We start from the raw sequence: 15549 nt of genomic DNA, 5'->3' as shown, positions 1-15549 counted from the left end.
GTGGGTTAGAGGACATGTTCCCTTGTTTGCACAAGGAGCTTTCCTTGCCAGCAACAAGACAGCCTCATTTTCTTGCAGTGATACTCTTTTTGACCAGCCTTAGACCCACTTGCTTTCCTTATTACATCTCTGTAGGCAAGGCTGTGGGATAAGCTGATATTTAACCACACTAGCGACATTGCTCCATGTCTTCTGCTCACAGTCTTACCCTCCTGGGACCAACCTCACCTAGAAGCAGGGAGGTGCCAGTTGGGCTGTGGACACCTTTTCACCTTTAATGAGAATCAGATTCTCTTGGGGCAATTTACTATGGCTAGAGAGCTGACAGTAAGGCTGGGTGCTGGAGTCCATCTGGTGAGACCTAGATGGCATTTTTTATACATCTGCTCTGAACATCCTGGCCTATGCTCTGCCTCTTCTTGTGTCCCTCTCTCTTCATTGCTGGCCCCAGGATCTCCCACAAGGCCTGAGTAAAGACAGGTTCAATAAAACAATGTCTAGAGGGAAAACTTGGCCTCTGCAGACTCCTGTGGATATAGAGCCTCAGAGGATGTTTTGAACTATGATCTCAAAACGATGGTGTGACATAGTTATGTATTCACCAGATCCTATGCTTTAGCTCTTCATGCAAGTCCTTGATTGACTAGGTTTCTGAGAACCAGCTAAAGCACAGCTCACTTGGGACAACTCCTGGAGATGCCCTTTAGATGCACATTGACCTGCTAGTGAGAAGTGTAATGTTTTTAGGTACATATGTTCAGCCAACTCTTAATCTCTCATGTCTCTTTTCCACCAAATCCGTAATAATATAATAATAGACTTTGCTGCCTGCCTTATGAATATTTGGACGTGTTATGCCAATGGCAGGAATAACAAATGGGCTTCCTCTGGTGTGACAATGCTAACAGATTAGGTAGGTGTAGTTCCTCTTACTATTCTGGGAAAAATGTTGAACCTGTATCTCATTCATAATCCCAATGATAATGAATGCTGGGGTTGATTAGCAATGTCTACTATTGGAATGGGATAGCAGAGCTGTGGTGTACATGCTATAGTGCATGGAACAGGTTCTGGAGCTGGACTTCATCAATTTAAATCCTAGCCCTAATATTTCCTATAAGTGTGTGATATTAGAGAAATTAAACTCTTTGTACCTTAGTATCTTCATATGTCAATTGAAGATATTGATAGCACTTACTTCTAGGGCTTTTGTGTGGATTGAATCATCTAATATGTGCAGGGGGCTTGTTATGGTGCCTGGCACATAAGTGCAACATGAGTATTTGCTGCTGTTGTAATTACTAATACAGACCCTTGACCTTCAATCCAACAAAGGAGTTAAAGTTTACCCGGTTTGTTTGTAATGTATACATCCATTTTGGGTCTGCGGGCTTACCACTTTCTTTTCTAAGTGCTCATAAGCCATCTCTTTAAGATATTTTCTACAGTTTCCCTGGATATCACTGTGTGTCGCAGACATGTATTTTGGATCCATTACTCTCTCAATCCTCAAAAATGAGGACTTTTTTCATTGCCTGATCTTCAGGCATTGCTCTAATTCTCTGTTTCACAGCTGTCTTTGACAGATCCTGGTGACATATTCAGTTATTGTGTGTCACATACAGTTCTAAGAGCTTCTCATTTCCTTCATTATTCCTTACAACAACCTTTTTAGATTGCCACTATAATGGTTCCAATTTTACCAATAAGAACTCTCACATTTAGAGAACTTAAATATCTTGCCTGAGATTTCTCAGCTGGCACCTGATACAGCCTGAATTTGGATTCAGGTCACTACTTACCTGAAAGGTGGTGTGAAAACCTTTTGTTTGGTGGAGAAGGTTTTTTTAATGGAGGGAAGACGATCATAGTTGGTATCTGAGACAAGATTTGGGAGCTTGGGTGAAGAGCAGGCTCAGAAACTAGTGTCCTGAGACCAGTCAGATTGTAGCTGTGATGTGTGTATTTTACCTTTGCTGAATTTAAGGAAGGAGGGTAAAAGCAGATCCTAATATTGAACTGTTTCCCTTAATTCAAGGGACAGTTTATGGAGATTAGGACAGAGTCCAGGGAGAGATAGAGGTCAAGGATCAGGCAAATGAGCTGATTAAAGGTTAAACATACAAATTGTGGTGATTCTTCTTGAATTTATGTTTTAAGATCCAAGGTAAATTTGTAATACCCCTTCCTTGTTATTAATAGTTATTTCTCAGTGTTCTGCATTGGAAGTGTTCAGCTTCTACCTCCTAGCTTCTTTCTCTTGTTAGTGGTCCATTCTTCTATTCATCTGTCCACCGATCCATCCCTTTGTTGATTTAATCATCCCTGAGCTAGATTGTTGTGCTGTGGATAATGGAATAAAAAAGATAGACCGCTGTTTTTTGAAGGTTGTGCTTTCAGAGTCAAATAGGGAAAACAAAAAATAAACATACTCAGTAAGATTGTGGCTGATACAAAGAAAATATTTAGGTTCTATGGGGCTCCCAAAAGGGATACCTAACCCAGCCTGAGAGAGGAGAGGAATATCACTGAGAGCTTCTCAGAGGAGGTGGATTTTGAGTTAAGTGGATAAGCTGTTTGTAGCCTGGAAAGAAACTGTGGTGAGGAGTTTGGGGCAGAGAGAGATGGTAGTGCCCAAAACATTGGGGACACTTCAAAATGTTGGCATAGTTAGAACGTAAATTGCACAGGTGGCAGTGACATGGGGGAGCTTGTCCCTTTGCATCTCATAGTCCAGGTTAAGGAGTCTGGATTTTAAGGAGGTTGGAGCCACTGATCTCTGTGGGCTCGACAGGAAGCTGAAGGCAAGAGAGTTTGGTGTCTCATCAGTCCTTCATTATGCTGTGACATCTCTAACACATTGGAGTCTTTTGTGGCACATTATTCTTTTCCCTCCTAAGAAAAGATGCAAACATAATCACTTGGTTAAAATAAGATTTAGAAAACTTTTATCACAGAAGAGATGGTACTATCATAAAAGTCGCTGTCCCACAGGCAACTTTTTTATTAACAGTAGAAGCTTTACCAGATGTCCATTATCTGAGAATAGGATTTGTTCTGATAATGGCCAATGAGTTCCACACACAGATTGTAATCCAGGGTCTCCTTCATTCTTGTGCAGAGCACATAAATCAAGGGTGACTTTTATGTGACATCTGGACACACCATAACTTGTTGAAGGAGGAGTTTCTCTGAAAGTCTTGTGTTTTTAATCTAGAATCCAGCTGAGCCACAATTTCCCATCCCTACCCCATTTCACATTTATGGCCACCAGGTCTACATTTGAGCTGACCTTCACAGGATTTTAACTGCAGAAAACCAAAGGAAGCCATCTTTCTGTGGCCGCTGTCAGCACCACCTCTTCCCCTCCTATGACTTTCCCCACCAAAAGCCCTTACACTCCTATGTCACTGAAATTCCTGAGAGACCATCAATACTGAACTGATTTGACCTGCACAATGGGTATGGTGATATCATGCCTCTTCCCTGGGTTTCTCCCTGGACCCTGAAAGGGAGGCCTTCCCAGCTTGCAGTGTGATATCTGAGGCAAAACCTTAAAACAGAATATTATAGTACTTGTCATATTCTCATATTTCCTTTCTTTAAAAATTTAGTTGAATAAACTATTTCACTGAAAAAGGAAATAAATGTTTTACATTTGCTAAAACTTTATACTTTGTTTCAAGTTACTTAAGGGGAAAAAAACATATAATAAAATTTAAAATGAATCAACTGAGACAAAACAAAAAAGCATAAATATTAAAATACAACTTAAAAAGTAAATATGCAAAACACATTGAGTTTTTTGGCTCCTATCCCTGCTTCCTGAATACCTGTGAGCTTAGAGACAGTTCATGTAGCTGGAACTCAAACAAGCTGACTTGAGCCCTGGTTTAGGGCTCACTCCTTTTATCTCATGTCTGAATTGTTCAGATCTCTTGGGATTCTGATTTGGGCCTTATTTGTCTCTGTATGGACTTGTGTGCCCTTCAAAAGCAAGCTTAATTCTTCTAGTCTCTTGGAGTTAACCTCTGGCTTCCCTTCTTGGCCAGGATTCAAATTCATCCTTAAATTATGTGGCTTGTGAGTGCCCTGGTTGAACACCTGAGATGGCTCCCGCAGTGCAGCCTTCAAGTCTGTGCTCCAACCCAGCTTCCCCAGCAGGGGACTGGTCCCAGGGAAGCCCTTTTGTTCTGCCCAGTGGAGAAAGGGACCTATTAGTTCAGCAGGCTCTAAACTCCTAAAGCACTAAAGCAGTAAAGCCCTGCATTTTTGAGTGTCCTCTACTTTGATGGTCTTCCTTTCCAGCTTTTTTCTTTCTTTCTTTTTTGGGGCTGGGTCTCACTCCCATTGTCCAGGCTAGAGTACAGTGGTATGATCTTGGCTCACTGCAGCCTTGACATTCCAGTCTTAAGTTCTTAGGTGATCCTCCCATCGCAGCCTCCCAAGTAGCTGGGAATACAGACATGTGCCACCATACCTGGTCATTTTTTATGTTTTTCATAGAGATGGGGTTTTGCCATGTTGCCCAGGTTGGTCTCAAACTTGTGGGCTCAAGTGATCTGTGTATGAGTTAAAGAGGAAAAAAATACAAAACATGGATTAACAGTTAAAGACAGGTTATTTTAGAGAAAAAAAAAACCATGAGGGGGATTCTGATTTCTGGCCAATTTTAGTTAGAAGTGCTTTTTATTTATTTATTTTTAACAGGCTAAGAGTATATATTTGTTTTAGGGTGAGGGGCCTTGTTATAAGCTTGGAATGTTTCTGTGTTAGGGAGAAGTTTATGGTGGGTTGGGATGTCTCTGGGCAGAGGGTAGGTTATCTTGGGGCTGACATCTTTGCAGTAGGAGGGGGTTATCTTGGGGCTGGCATCTTCCTGGCTGGAGGGAAGTTATCCTTGGGCCAGCATGTTTCTGGTCAGGGAGAGGTTTGAACTGTTTCTGGTTGGAGATATTATTTGTGGTTTATGGTCATGTTGACCTTGGCGATTAGGTTAATACCCTTTGGATTAGGTGGTTTTTGATTAAAGCAAATTTTAAAATGACAGCACTTGTCCAAGATGGCGATACACCTGCTCTGTCAATCTTTTCACCTCGACCTCCAAAACCACTGGGATTACAATCATAAGCCACCATGCCTGACACTTTTTCAGCCCTTTTATATTGATCAATCTGCTCCATCCAAGATCAATGAGGAAAAAAAAGGCACTATCAATAATGGATGGCTAAATGCAGGTCAATTGCTTACTAATGTCGAGTGTATGTCAGGTGATGTGGGCAGAAGCAAGATGAAGCATGACGCCTTATTCTGGGAGCTTAAGTCCTGTTGGAGACACAAGACTAACACAGAAAATGAGGAACAGTGAATCTCATGAAGAGTGGGCTACATCAGCCAGCAAAGTCTTCTTGGAGGAGGTGAGGCTGAATGTGATCCTTGAAGGGTAGGGCAAATTTAGGGTGAAGTTCTGAAGTGGGGAATCAATACTCTGAAGCAGGCTGGACATAACAAGGGCAAGACAGATAGTAAAGGAGGTGTACCGGGGCAGGAAAGGATGCTGGTTGAGGTCGAAACAGCCTTGTAGTAGGCAGTTAGTAGCTTTCAAATGCCAGATTTGGAATAGGAATCTGAATGTAAGAGTAGGAGCATTGCATGTATGTGGCCTGGGGATGGGTAAAGGAGTTCTGGGGAACTCTGGGTTGCGCCTATGTAGTGTGCTGGAGTGTCAAATCTGACTCTGTCACCGTGTCCCCTGGGTAGATTGTTAGCTTCCTAGGGCCAGTCACCATTTCTTGATTTTAAAAGTGGGGTAATGACTCCAACCTCCTGAACCTGTTGTGAGGATTGTCGTGTACAAACATGGAGCATGGTGCCTGATGAATAATCAGTGCTTGATAAACACAAGGTGCCCAACAGGATGAGGCAGACCACCCAGAGCAGCTGTGGGAAGGGACAGACCACTCAGAGCAGCTGTGGGAAGGGATAGACCACCCAGAGCAGCTGTGAGAAGGGAGACGTGACTCAGCTTGAAGAGCATACCCTTCTAACATGTCCTGAACAGACTCTTGAGCTTTAACAAAGCAGTGCAGAATCCAGACACACAGGCAGCCCCCATTCTGGACACCCATTCTTCAGCCGTACCCATCAGACTGCTGCTTTCAGGGAGCCACGCCAGTGAGTAGCTGCCTTCCTTGGGGGAAGGAATTCCTAGAAAACACCAGAGCCTGCCTGGGCGGTATGTGACAGTCACAGAAGCCCAGAACATTTCATTACCTAAATCTGTGTACAGTTTGAAGACATTTAAAAAATGTTTCTGCTGACTTGCTGCACTTCTCTATGAAATCATTTTTTGAAATTACTCAGGAAATGAAAACATTTCCTCACGTTTTAATGCTGAAATGTAGAAGGCACAGGCCATCCATGACTTCCCTCTGGGCCTTCTGTGGTTCCTCAGGGCCAAACGCAAAGCTTCAGAAACAAACATGAAAAGAACAATATCCTATTAGGGATTCTGTTGATGATGGACTTAAAAGTTATATTGTGTTTTAAAGTTCCATTATGAATGGGAACAACAGCTTCTGTGTTCACTTTTACTGCCTAGCCATACAACAATGCAATTTCCATTTGCTCTGTCTAATTTTCTTCGTTCATTGTGGTATTCCTAGACCCCAGTGCCCAGCACATGGTAGGTGCTTAGTAAATGTTTGTTGAATAAGCAACGATGCTCTAATTCAAGTCTGACTGCCTCAGTCATCCAGGAAGCTTTACAGAGAGCAGGTCCTGGGATTCCCTGCCGGCCTGTTGGATCAGCCCCACCCTCCAAGTCTGTCTGCAAAGGCTGCTGTGAGAATGCTTCAGCATCTGGATCCTTGAAGTCATTGAGTCTCCTGAGAGTGCAGTGTGTGTCCCTGAAAGCTCTTGGCCCTATTTGGAAGTGTTTAGAAATTGGGATGTATTCAATACACTGAAGAATCCTCCCACAGTTGTCACTTGGAAACATACTTTTGAACATACAAGATAATTCTGCCAGGAAAAATGTGAGCCTTTTGATAAAAGTGTAAGGATGATGTACATGGCCCTGTTTTGCTCTGAGTCCTGGACACAGAACTGAACATTTCATGGCAAGAAGCTGGTGTTCACTTAAATGGAGGCTTAGAGAGCGGTGTGTTTATTTTACTCATGGGCAATTAAGCACAAGAGGCTTAGGGTCTTGCTAAGGTTGCAGAGCTTGGAGGCAGAGTGGGTGACCCAATGAAGAGGGTCTTTCTCCCAGGACTGCTCTCGGGCAATACAGGGTGTGCTGGGCTGGTGCCTGAGCCTTGAGAAACCATCAGGTGAAGTCACTGCAGTAGGCTGGAAGTCAGAAGACCTCTGCTGATCCCCACTCTCAAACCTGAGTCCTGTGGACTAAAGCAAGATAATTGCAACACGAGGGAGTTGCACTAACAATGAAAACTCATCCAGTGCTCACCACCTTGAGAAGGGACTCAGCAATCCTCCTATAAGCTCCTCCACTCCTTCTCTCCATAGTGCATTTCAGCCTCCAGGGAGGGTGACTTGGTGCTGCCTGGCTCCTCCCAGCTCAGGGGTTCTCCTCGTTGAACATGCCAGCCAGGTGGCCAAAAACAAGGATGAGGGGTGAGTGGATGGCAGGTGCAGATCAGCTTTTCTGGAGTCCACTAGATTCATCTTTTCCTCAGAGCGTGGGCATACGGGTTCGGGTGAGGATTTAAGCCCTTTGTTATGCATGGTATTCAAATGGCAGCTACGGAGCTGGAGGAAGAGAAAGAAGAGGGTGGTGGGGAGAGAGGCTTTAGGCCAATTTCGTTACCCCCTCAGCTGCAGCACGGCCGCCCAGCCTTCCTTGGGTGGGGTGGGGACAGCGGTGTTGTCTATTGTGGTTGTTCCCTGAACCATTATTTCACAGATGGTAATTAAGGCTTTTAAAAATGTATTTAAAGTCTAGTAAAGGGTAATTGAAGTAATATCCAATGGCAACAGGTCATGGAGCCAGGAGATGGCCCAGCAATAATCCATACCCACCGTGGCCTGAAGGTGTCCTCACCGCTTTCTTGCTTTACCCTACCCTCCAGTTCAGCCTCCTCTTCCTTCAGCCTCTCTTCCCTTCTTACTGGTACCCTGGCTCCTCCTCCCCCACTTCCCACTCACCTTCCGTTTTGGAATTTAGGTCCCCTCTGATTTCCTCTGCACATTTTATATTCTTTGCTGAATCTCACTGTCCCCAGTGCTAGTGACTGAGGGCTAGCAGAGGGTGGGGTGAGCTCTGCCTCAGCATTCACTTCTTTTCACTGTGGCAGGGTTGGGGACTTAAATCTTGTAATTTTAAGATGGGGTGGGGGAAAAACCATGGTGATCTCTAACTCTCCCCAAGAGAAGTATTTTTCAATGAGCAGTGTGCAGAATTATTTTGAATGGCACAAGGTGAACATAGCTATTTATAGCTATGTATTTATTTAACTGTATATTAAAATATGTGCAATTAGTATGTCACACCAATTATTTCATAGTTACAAGTAGTAATAGCTTAAGACAAGGATAAGTCATTAAAATGAGTTTATTCAAAGTCTAGTAAAAAGAACAAAGAGTAAATACAAGTACACGTAGAGTCCAGATACAGCAAGAACGCTCGGAGGTAATATGGGGATGACTAACATGTTGGAACTCTGCCCGGGGGAGTCTGAAATAGAAGAGCTCACGCCTGAGAGAATGCAGCTCCTTCTGAAAGCAGTCCACGTGTTCCACATGAGAAATTCAAATTCTTCTCATTAATGCAATGTGGACTCATTTTTTTTTATCACTAATATCCTTTTGATTTTAACAGAGACGTCAACTCTCAGCCCCAATGCCAGTGTAAAACAGAAACACATCCTACACATATTTGACAGTCAGACCTTCCCTACTAAAAACATGTTTTTTCTAATCCAGTGGGGTGGAGTGTGGGGTAATTGTCTTTAAGGTCGAAGACTCAGGAAGGGGCAGAGGCAAGCATCAGACCTGAGACTGTCTGACTTCAGAGACCATGCCCTTTCACCGACTTTGTTAGAGGAGCTGTAAAGTCTTTTCAAATTCTATGACTAGAATTAAGGGTATTTTAATTTCTCTCCATGCCCTTTGAAAAATAAAATTGACCTTATATTTTCCTGGGGCTGGCTGATTCCTTCAACTGTTGCAGGCATTTTAATTAGCATCAATTCCATGTATTCAAGGAAATGAATTTTTATTTCAAATGGTACAGGAGCCTCTAGAGGGAAGAAAGGGGAAAAAAAACATATTAGCAAATGGAATGTTCAGTGCTCAAAACTCTTTCTAATTTAAAAATGCAACCTCATAAGTGCCTAAATTAAGCAGTGAGGGTGCTGTGCAATATTAATACTGCATCCTTTAGTCTGTAGCAGTAACAGCAGAACAAGGCTGGAAAAAGCAGACACAAGCCTTCCCCAGTGGCTGTGGCCCCAGGTTATTTTCAGGAGGCTCTCTTTGAATAGGGAAATTGTCAACTTTCTGAAGTCTGTTGAGGACACTGTCTTCTCCTTTGTCAGGTTTCACTTGTAGCAAAATGATTTTCCATGAATGACGTTGTTTGTAATACGTCAAGGATCCTGCTGCAGCCGGGGCTCTGTAGTCATGGCTGGAACCAGAGGATTCAGTGGCATTTCAAGGTCTCAAAATGACTTAAGACCAAGACTGAGTATAGAACTCGAAGTGGATTTTATTGATGGCATTACGCTCTCACCTTCTGAGAGGCATGTGGTATCTTTAACCCTTCAAGAGTCTTTCACAAAGATTCTATGAACTAAATTTCTCTATCCCCTTCCGATTAGTTCTGTCTCTTCCTCAACACCACAGCAGAGCTGCTTATATATTAAGGATGTCTGGGCGTTAGGAGCAATAATATTAATAGAGTGTAGAACAAATAATAACTCGTAACATTGACTTTTGTTCTGAAGTTTTCCCTGAGCTACTGCCATAAGGGGAGGACAGTTTCTGAAAAGCTATCTTGTCAGGTGAACGTGTCTTTCCTTTATTTTGATACTCCAAATTGTTTGAACATATTCTTTGATGCCCTCTGGCCAAAATATCCAAAATTAAAAATTACTTAGCTCTTACATACCTTTAGTTAACAGGGACATTGTCTATGAATGTTTAACCCAGGAAAGCTCAGTGCCATTAGTGGAGAACTAGAGGAAGCAGTTGGCTATCTACAATTACTCCACTTCTGATGCCGTAATGCATTCTCTACCTTACATTATTTGCATCGGGCTTGGAGTAACCATTAATGTTATTCGACGCCAACTACAAACATCTCCAGTTCTCATAAAGTATATGGAGACTTTGCCTGCATCCTGATTATGGGGTCACATGACACTAAATTTTCTGCACAAAATGAGAGGAAGAGTGCTTGGAAGCAAACACCTGGGAGTACTGAGACCATGTCAGTGACCAGTGGTGAACACCTGTGTCTCTCTAGTGCTGTTTTCAAGGACAGTGACAGCCATTCTAAACCCCATAAATGAGTGCTAGGAAGTGGAAGTAATTGAGTTACGAGCTGGCACCCACACTGTTGGTGAGTGGGTTGCTGTTTGTTTTTCTGTGCTGGGCTCTTGTTTCCAATGGTTGTGCAGTTGTGGCAAGTTGCTCTCCTAGGAGATAAAGCACAATGGGTAGAAGAGAAAATTTATGGACACTGGATGATGATTTACTCAGCTTCTTGGAAAAACAAAACCGCCTTTCTCAGAAAAGATTCTAAGGGAAAGTAATTTGATTTTACCAAATGACTGCAGAGCCCAGTTTTAGAGTTCTCTGCTCCGTTATCCTCATGCCTTCCCGATCCTGAAATCTCATTTTCTCTTCAGTGTCCAGTGGTTTCATGCTGTCCCCAGCTCCCCAAACAGCCAGGGCATAGCAAACTAATTCTGCTTCCAACTCCTTCCCCTTTCCCTCTCTGGCCAGTTCTATGTAATGCAAATCAGGTTCTGCTTAGAAGTTTCCCAGTTTTTGCAGAGGAAGGTTTCTGATAGCTCAATTGGCATTAACAGCTTATAATATGTTACATCTCTCAAGGGCATCTGTGACGTGCCAGAGGATAAATGTCATCCTTGGATGGGATGAAGCTCTGATGGTAGATTGTGTGACACTGGAAGTAAGGTGGTGGGAGAGAATACCTTGGCGGGAGTGCTTTTCTGCTGTTCCATTTTGTTAAGTTTGTCCCCATTCTCATGACTCCTTCTTGAGATAGTTGAGGAGAATTCTTCTAGGTCATGAACCAGGACCATATTGGCTAGGAACGTTGGCTGGCCATGGGCTTCAGTGCACATAGAGATCCATCAAAGCCTCTTTTGAAAACACCCAAAGCTAGGTGTGGTTCTATGGGGAGCCTGGCTGTTGTCCAAGGCTCCTGATTCAGAGTTGATTCTGTTTTATCTCACAAAGGCTCTGTGATCTCATCATCTGGAACAGGAGGCTGTGCTGTGGGGAAGACAAGAGAAAAAGAGGGAGTTCATAACCCCTTGGAATTGGGATTCTGTGTGAAGAGACGTGGAAGAGGCAGTAGGCAGGGTAGGTCTAGACATAGTCTTGGTGTAGCAGGCTGGGGTTCTAGTTCTTGCTCTGCCACTAACTCTGAGTGGGCAAATTCCTGGTTAAGCTTGGGAGCACGCCAACTCCTTTCTCTGATCCTTGGTTTGTTCATCTATGAGAACAGGGTTGGGCCAGCTCTCAACCACCTCCCAGTCCCAATATTGGGTTCAATACTATAGAATTATTTCATCAAACGAGTGGACACTTTTTGAGTATTGATAATGTGCCAGGGGCCTTAAATACATTTTTCTAATATGACAACTGTATTACTCCATTTTATACATGAAGGTGCTGAGTCTCAGAGGGTTTGGGTGACTTATGCAAGATCACGGAGTGGAAGTGCTGCGACTAGGGACTACCTGTCTCCAAGCACAGTGGTAGTCTCCTCTTTCTACCCTCCCTTTAAACTGGAGCGATTGAGCAGCCATTTGGTTTGGCTTTTGTTTCCTTGCTGCTGCACCTCAGCTCTACTTGCAGCCTACCATTGCTCTTGCGATCAGCTTGAAAAGAATAATGCCCATAGCAGCGATTACACTTCAATTCTGTGTGCCCTCAGTTTACAATCAAATTGAGGAAATTAGACATACTAATATGAAACACTTAGGCTTCAAATCATTCCATTAAACTTGGGTGCAGACCACCTCCCTTCGCTAAGCCTTGGTTTCTTCATCTATAAGAAGGGGTTGGACCAGCTGAGCTCTCAGACCCCTCCCAGCCCCAATATTGGGTACAACATTATAGAATTATTTTGTCAAATGAGTGGACACTTTCTGAGTTTTGATAATGTGCCAGGGGCACATTCACATGCATATATGGTTGTATATTAAACAATGTTGCTCCCATTCCATGTGCTTTCAAATTTTAGAAAAGAAGTTGATGGAGTGGGCCAGAGAGCCCCACATATACCCTCCTCCTCTCAACAATCCTCAATTGCAGTGCAATTACTAGGCTGAAAGGGGCTGATACTAAAATCTACAGATGGGATCCATTGAATAATTTGTGTAGTTGTACATTTTTATTGTCACAGGTGTTTGGAGTTTTCAGGAAGTGATTTAAGATCAGGAGATAAAGAATGTAATTATTTTCCCCAAATGCAAATGGGCAGCTTTGATTACATTGGATGTGAGTTCTCGTATTTTTGTTCTCCATCTAAAGTACAAATGAAACTATTTCCTGCTATTCCTCTGAGAGAAATGAATTTCCCAAATGCTTAAACAATGCCATGATATAAGACATTGGACAGAATATTCCTGAAAACAGCACTGGGGAGATAATACAAGCTGAATAAATTTGTCTATTCAGCGTAACAGCCAATAATGGGGAGAGTGTAGAGTGAAGAAGCAAAGACAAAAAAGCAGCTTTGTTTCGTGTAAGCAGGAAAGCTAATTGGAGGTTTCAAGAATGCCACAAAGCAAACCACAGTAAATATCACAACTCAGGTGGATACTTCTACAAACTGGGAGATACCTATTTCTGCAAATTCCCATCATTTTTGCAACTACACCAGGCCTTCCACAATCCAAGCTGTTATTTTCTACCAACTTCTGCAAAGATGGTACAATCTGCAAAGTTAGAATAAGCTTTTTCCACACCATTAAATTTTAACATTTCACATTTCCAAGTATTTGGCTACTAACACAGCATTACTTTTAATGAGAAATCTCAAAGCTGATTTCTCGCCAGCTGTCACTGGTGAATTGTTTGACGTTAAATCCTTCAGCAAGAGTGAGGGAGGGAGGGAAAGAGCTATAAAGTGACATTAATTGCTTAATCAAAATATGTTAGTTTGGAAATGTATAGACATTGCATATTTACTATTTTGAAGGTGGTATTTATTTATTTATTTATTTGTTTGCTGGAGATTTTATTCATTCCCCTGACTTTAGAGGCAGTAACTAAATACTCAAAACCATGAAATCCTGAATGCAGTTCACTGTTCTATAGTAGACAGGAAGTCCCTTGTCTGCCTCCCATCTGGTTTCCAAATACTGTATTCCATGGATTCTGAGTTACTGAGCTAGACTTAGTGCTCCTGAAAGTTTTGTTATTATTATTTTATGTGAAAGCATTAGGAGTTTGAATGCTTTCCCAGGAGCAAGGGTGAGAGCTAAAATTGATTGAACAGCATGTCAGAAAGAAAAGTGAAGACACTGCCAGGTCAGATCACAAATCCAGACCTATCCCGCAGGCCCAAGGCATACTTAAAGGTGAGATCACGCATGGACATGGGAGGTGGAGAGAGGCAAGGATGGAGGTGGAGAGCCTCATGATGGGCGTGCCAGATGCCACAGTCCAGAGAGGGACTGTGGCCCTGGAGAATCTCCTGGTCCATGCGTGGCTCAGATAATTTCATTCAATTACTGTTTTCTCTCTTAGGGCAGATTTTAATAAACAAGAGAGTGAAAGAGTGGTTGTCAGTTTTTAAGGAGCTTCCTGGAAGTCCTATTATATGAGTTTCCTAGGGCTGCGGTAACAAATTATCAGGAACTGCATGGCTTAAAACAACAGAAATTGATTCTGCACTCTCAGCTCTGGGGAGCAGGACTGGGTCCCTGGAAGACTCTAGGGGACAGTTTTTCCTTGCCTCTGGTAGCTTTTGGTGACTCCAGGCTTTCCTTGGCTTGTGGCTGCATTGCTCTAATCTCTGCCTTTATCTTCACATGGCCTTCTCTTCTCCATGTGTCTCCGCTTGGTATCCTATAGGGACTCTTGTCATTGAATTTAAGGCCCATCTGGATAATCCAGGATGATCTGTTTTCTAGCTTCTCAGCTTAAATACATCTGCAGAGACCCTTTTCCCAAATGGAAACACATTCACAGGGGCCTTGTTTTGGACATACATTTCAGGGGCCACTACTCTACTCACTACAATTGCCAAACTGCTGCTACTTTCATCTCATTGGCAAGAACTGGGTCTCGTAGTCGCCTCTGTCTGCAAGAGATGGTGAGAAGGTATATTTATAGTTGGATGCATTTCTGCTACAGAATTCCTCTCATTGTAATGCTGCAGGCTCAGTTAGAGCTGGCACAGCATATAAAATCTATTTGCCAACCCTGAAGAAAATACCAGTCACAGATTAAGGGGTAAGTCAAATGCAGGAGTCAAAGATGGATTTAGGAGACTGGATCAGCTTCTGTTGGCCAGGCTCTGGGTTACCTGTAAGATGTCCCTGAGGCAGCAGCACATGCCCTCGTGACCTACTTTCTCTGGCAGTGGATAGCCGGCTGTTGCAGAGCAATGGCTGGCAATGCTGCATGTTGGCCACCCTCTTTCTCCTTTCTTTCCCCCGTCCTGGGAGGTCACATAGAGGTTTTTGTTTTGTTTTGTTTTCCTTCTACTTCTCATAGAAACTCTTGCTTACATACGTATGCTGGAATAACCTTTTAAAAATCCCACATTGTCATCCTCTATAAGTTGCATTTCTTTTTTTTGAACCATGCAACTTTTGTAAATTCTTTTTTTCTGAAAGTCCTAACCCTCTATTTATCTTAATGACTCCTCTCATTGTTTGCTGTGAACTCGTTTTCTTCTTGACTTGGCATGGGACATTTTTTCTGTTATTCCTCTTCTCCCTCCCCTCCACCATACAATGTGGAGTTGGCTCCCCTCCCAAGCCCCCTGGCTGTGGACTGTATCAAGGTATTACAATTACCACCAGCATCCCTATGGCAATGCTACCTCATCTTCAACTTATTAACATAAGGCAGAGATCAAGGTGGGCACCTTTTTTTAAGCAGAAGAAAATGATTAAAAATGTTGCTTTCAGCATTCACTTTTAAACTTGAAATATACAAGGGAAGGACTTAGCACTGTAGAATTCCCTTAAGTTCTCTTTAAAATATGACCTGGTGATAGAAAAAATATAAATTTGCAGTCACTAGAAGGCTTTATTTTCTTTTGCTTTCATAAATGTACTCTGATTACCCAGCCTCCCACACAGCCCGCTCAGG

General features: G+C 42.8%; 2 protein-coding genes across 7 annotated transcripts in view; one reads left to right on the top strand and one right to left on the bottom strand.

Annotated features, from left to right (window-relative positions):
• CLSTN2 (calsyntenin 2) overlaps positions 1-15549 on the top strand; it is a 669035-nt gene that overhangs the window by 155237 nt on the left and 498249 nt on the right. The window lies entirely within an intron of this gene.
• Positions 1300-11409, bottom strand: LOC144579914 (uncharacterized). 4 transcript variants are annotated; one of them, XR_013528606.1, is made up of 6 exons: positions 11184-11409; positions 9151-10661; positions 7472-7773; positions 6385-6468; positions 4481-4562; positions 1300-2895 (listed from the first exon to the last, which is right to left on the bottom strand). XR_013528606.1 is itself a non-coding variant. In XM_078354099.1 (3 exons), the coding sequence occupies exons 1-3, from the start codon at positions 11334-11336 to the stop codon at positions 9403-9405; spliced, it is 483 nt and encodes a 160-aa protein (XP_078210225.1). In that variant the 5' UTR covers positions 11337-11409; the 3' UTR covers positions 9269-9402. The 4 variants fall into 4 exon arrangements, 1 of the variants encoding a protein (XP_078210225.1); XR_013528608.1 differs by having other exon boundaries at positions 7475-7773; XR_013528607.1 differs by having other exon boundaries at positions 1304-2895; positions 9151-9262.

Source organism: Callithrix jacchus, chromosome 17 (assembly GCF_049354715.1).
Source record: "Callithrix jacchus isolate 240 chromosome 17, calJac240_pri, whole genome shotgun sequence".
In the NCBI taxonomy this organism is placed as follows: Eukaryota; Metazoa; Chordata; class Mammalia; order Primates; family Cebidae; genus Callithrix; species Callithrix jacchus.
Note: the sequence above shows the minus strand (reverse complement) of the source record. Positions and strands in the feature narration are given on the sequence as shown.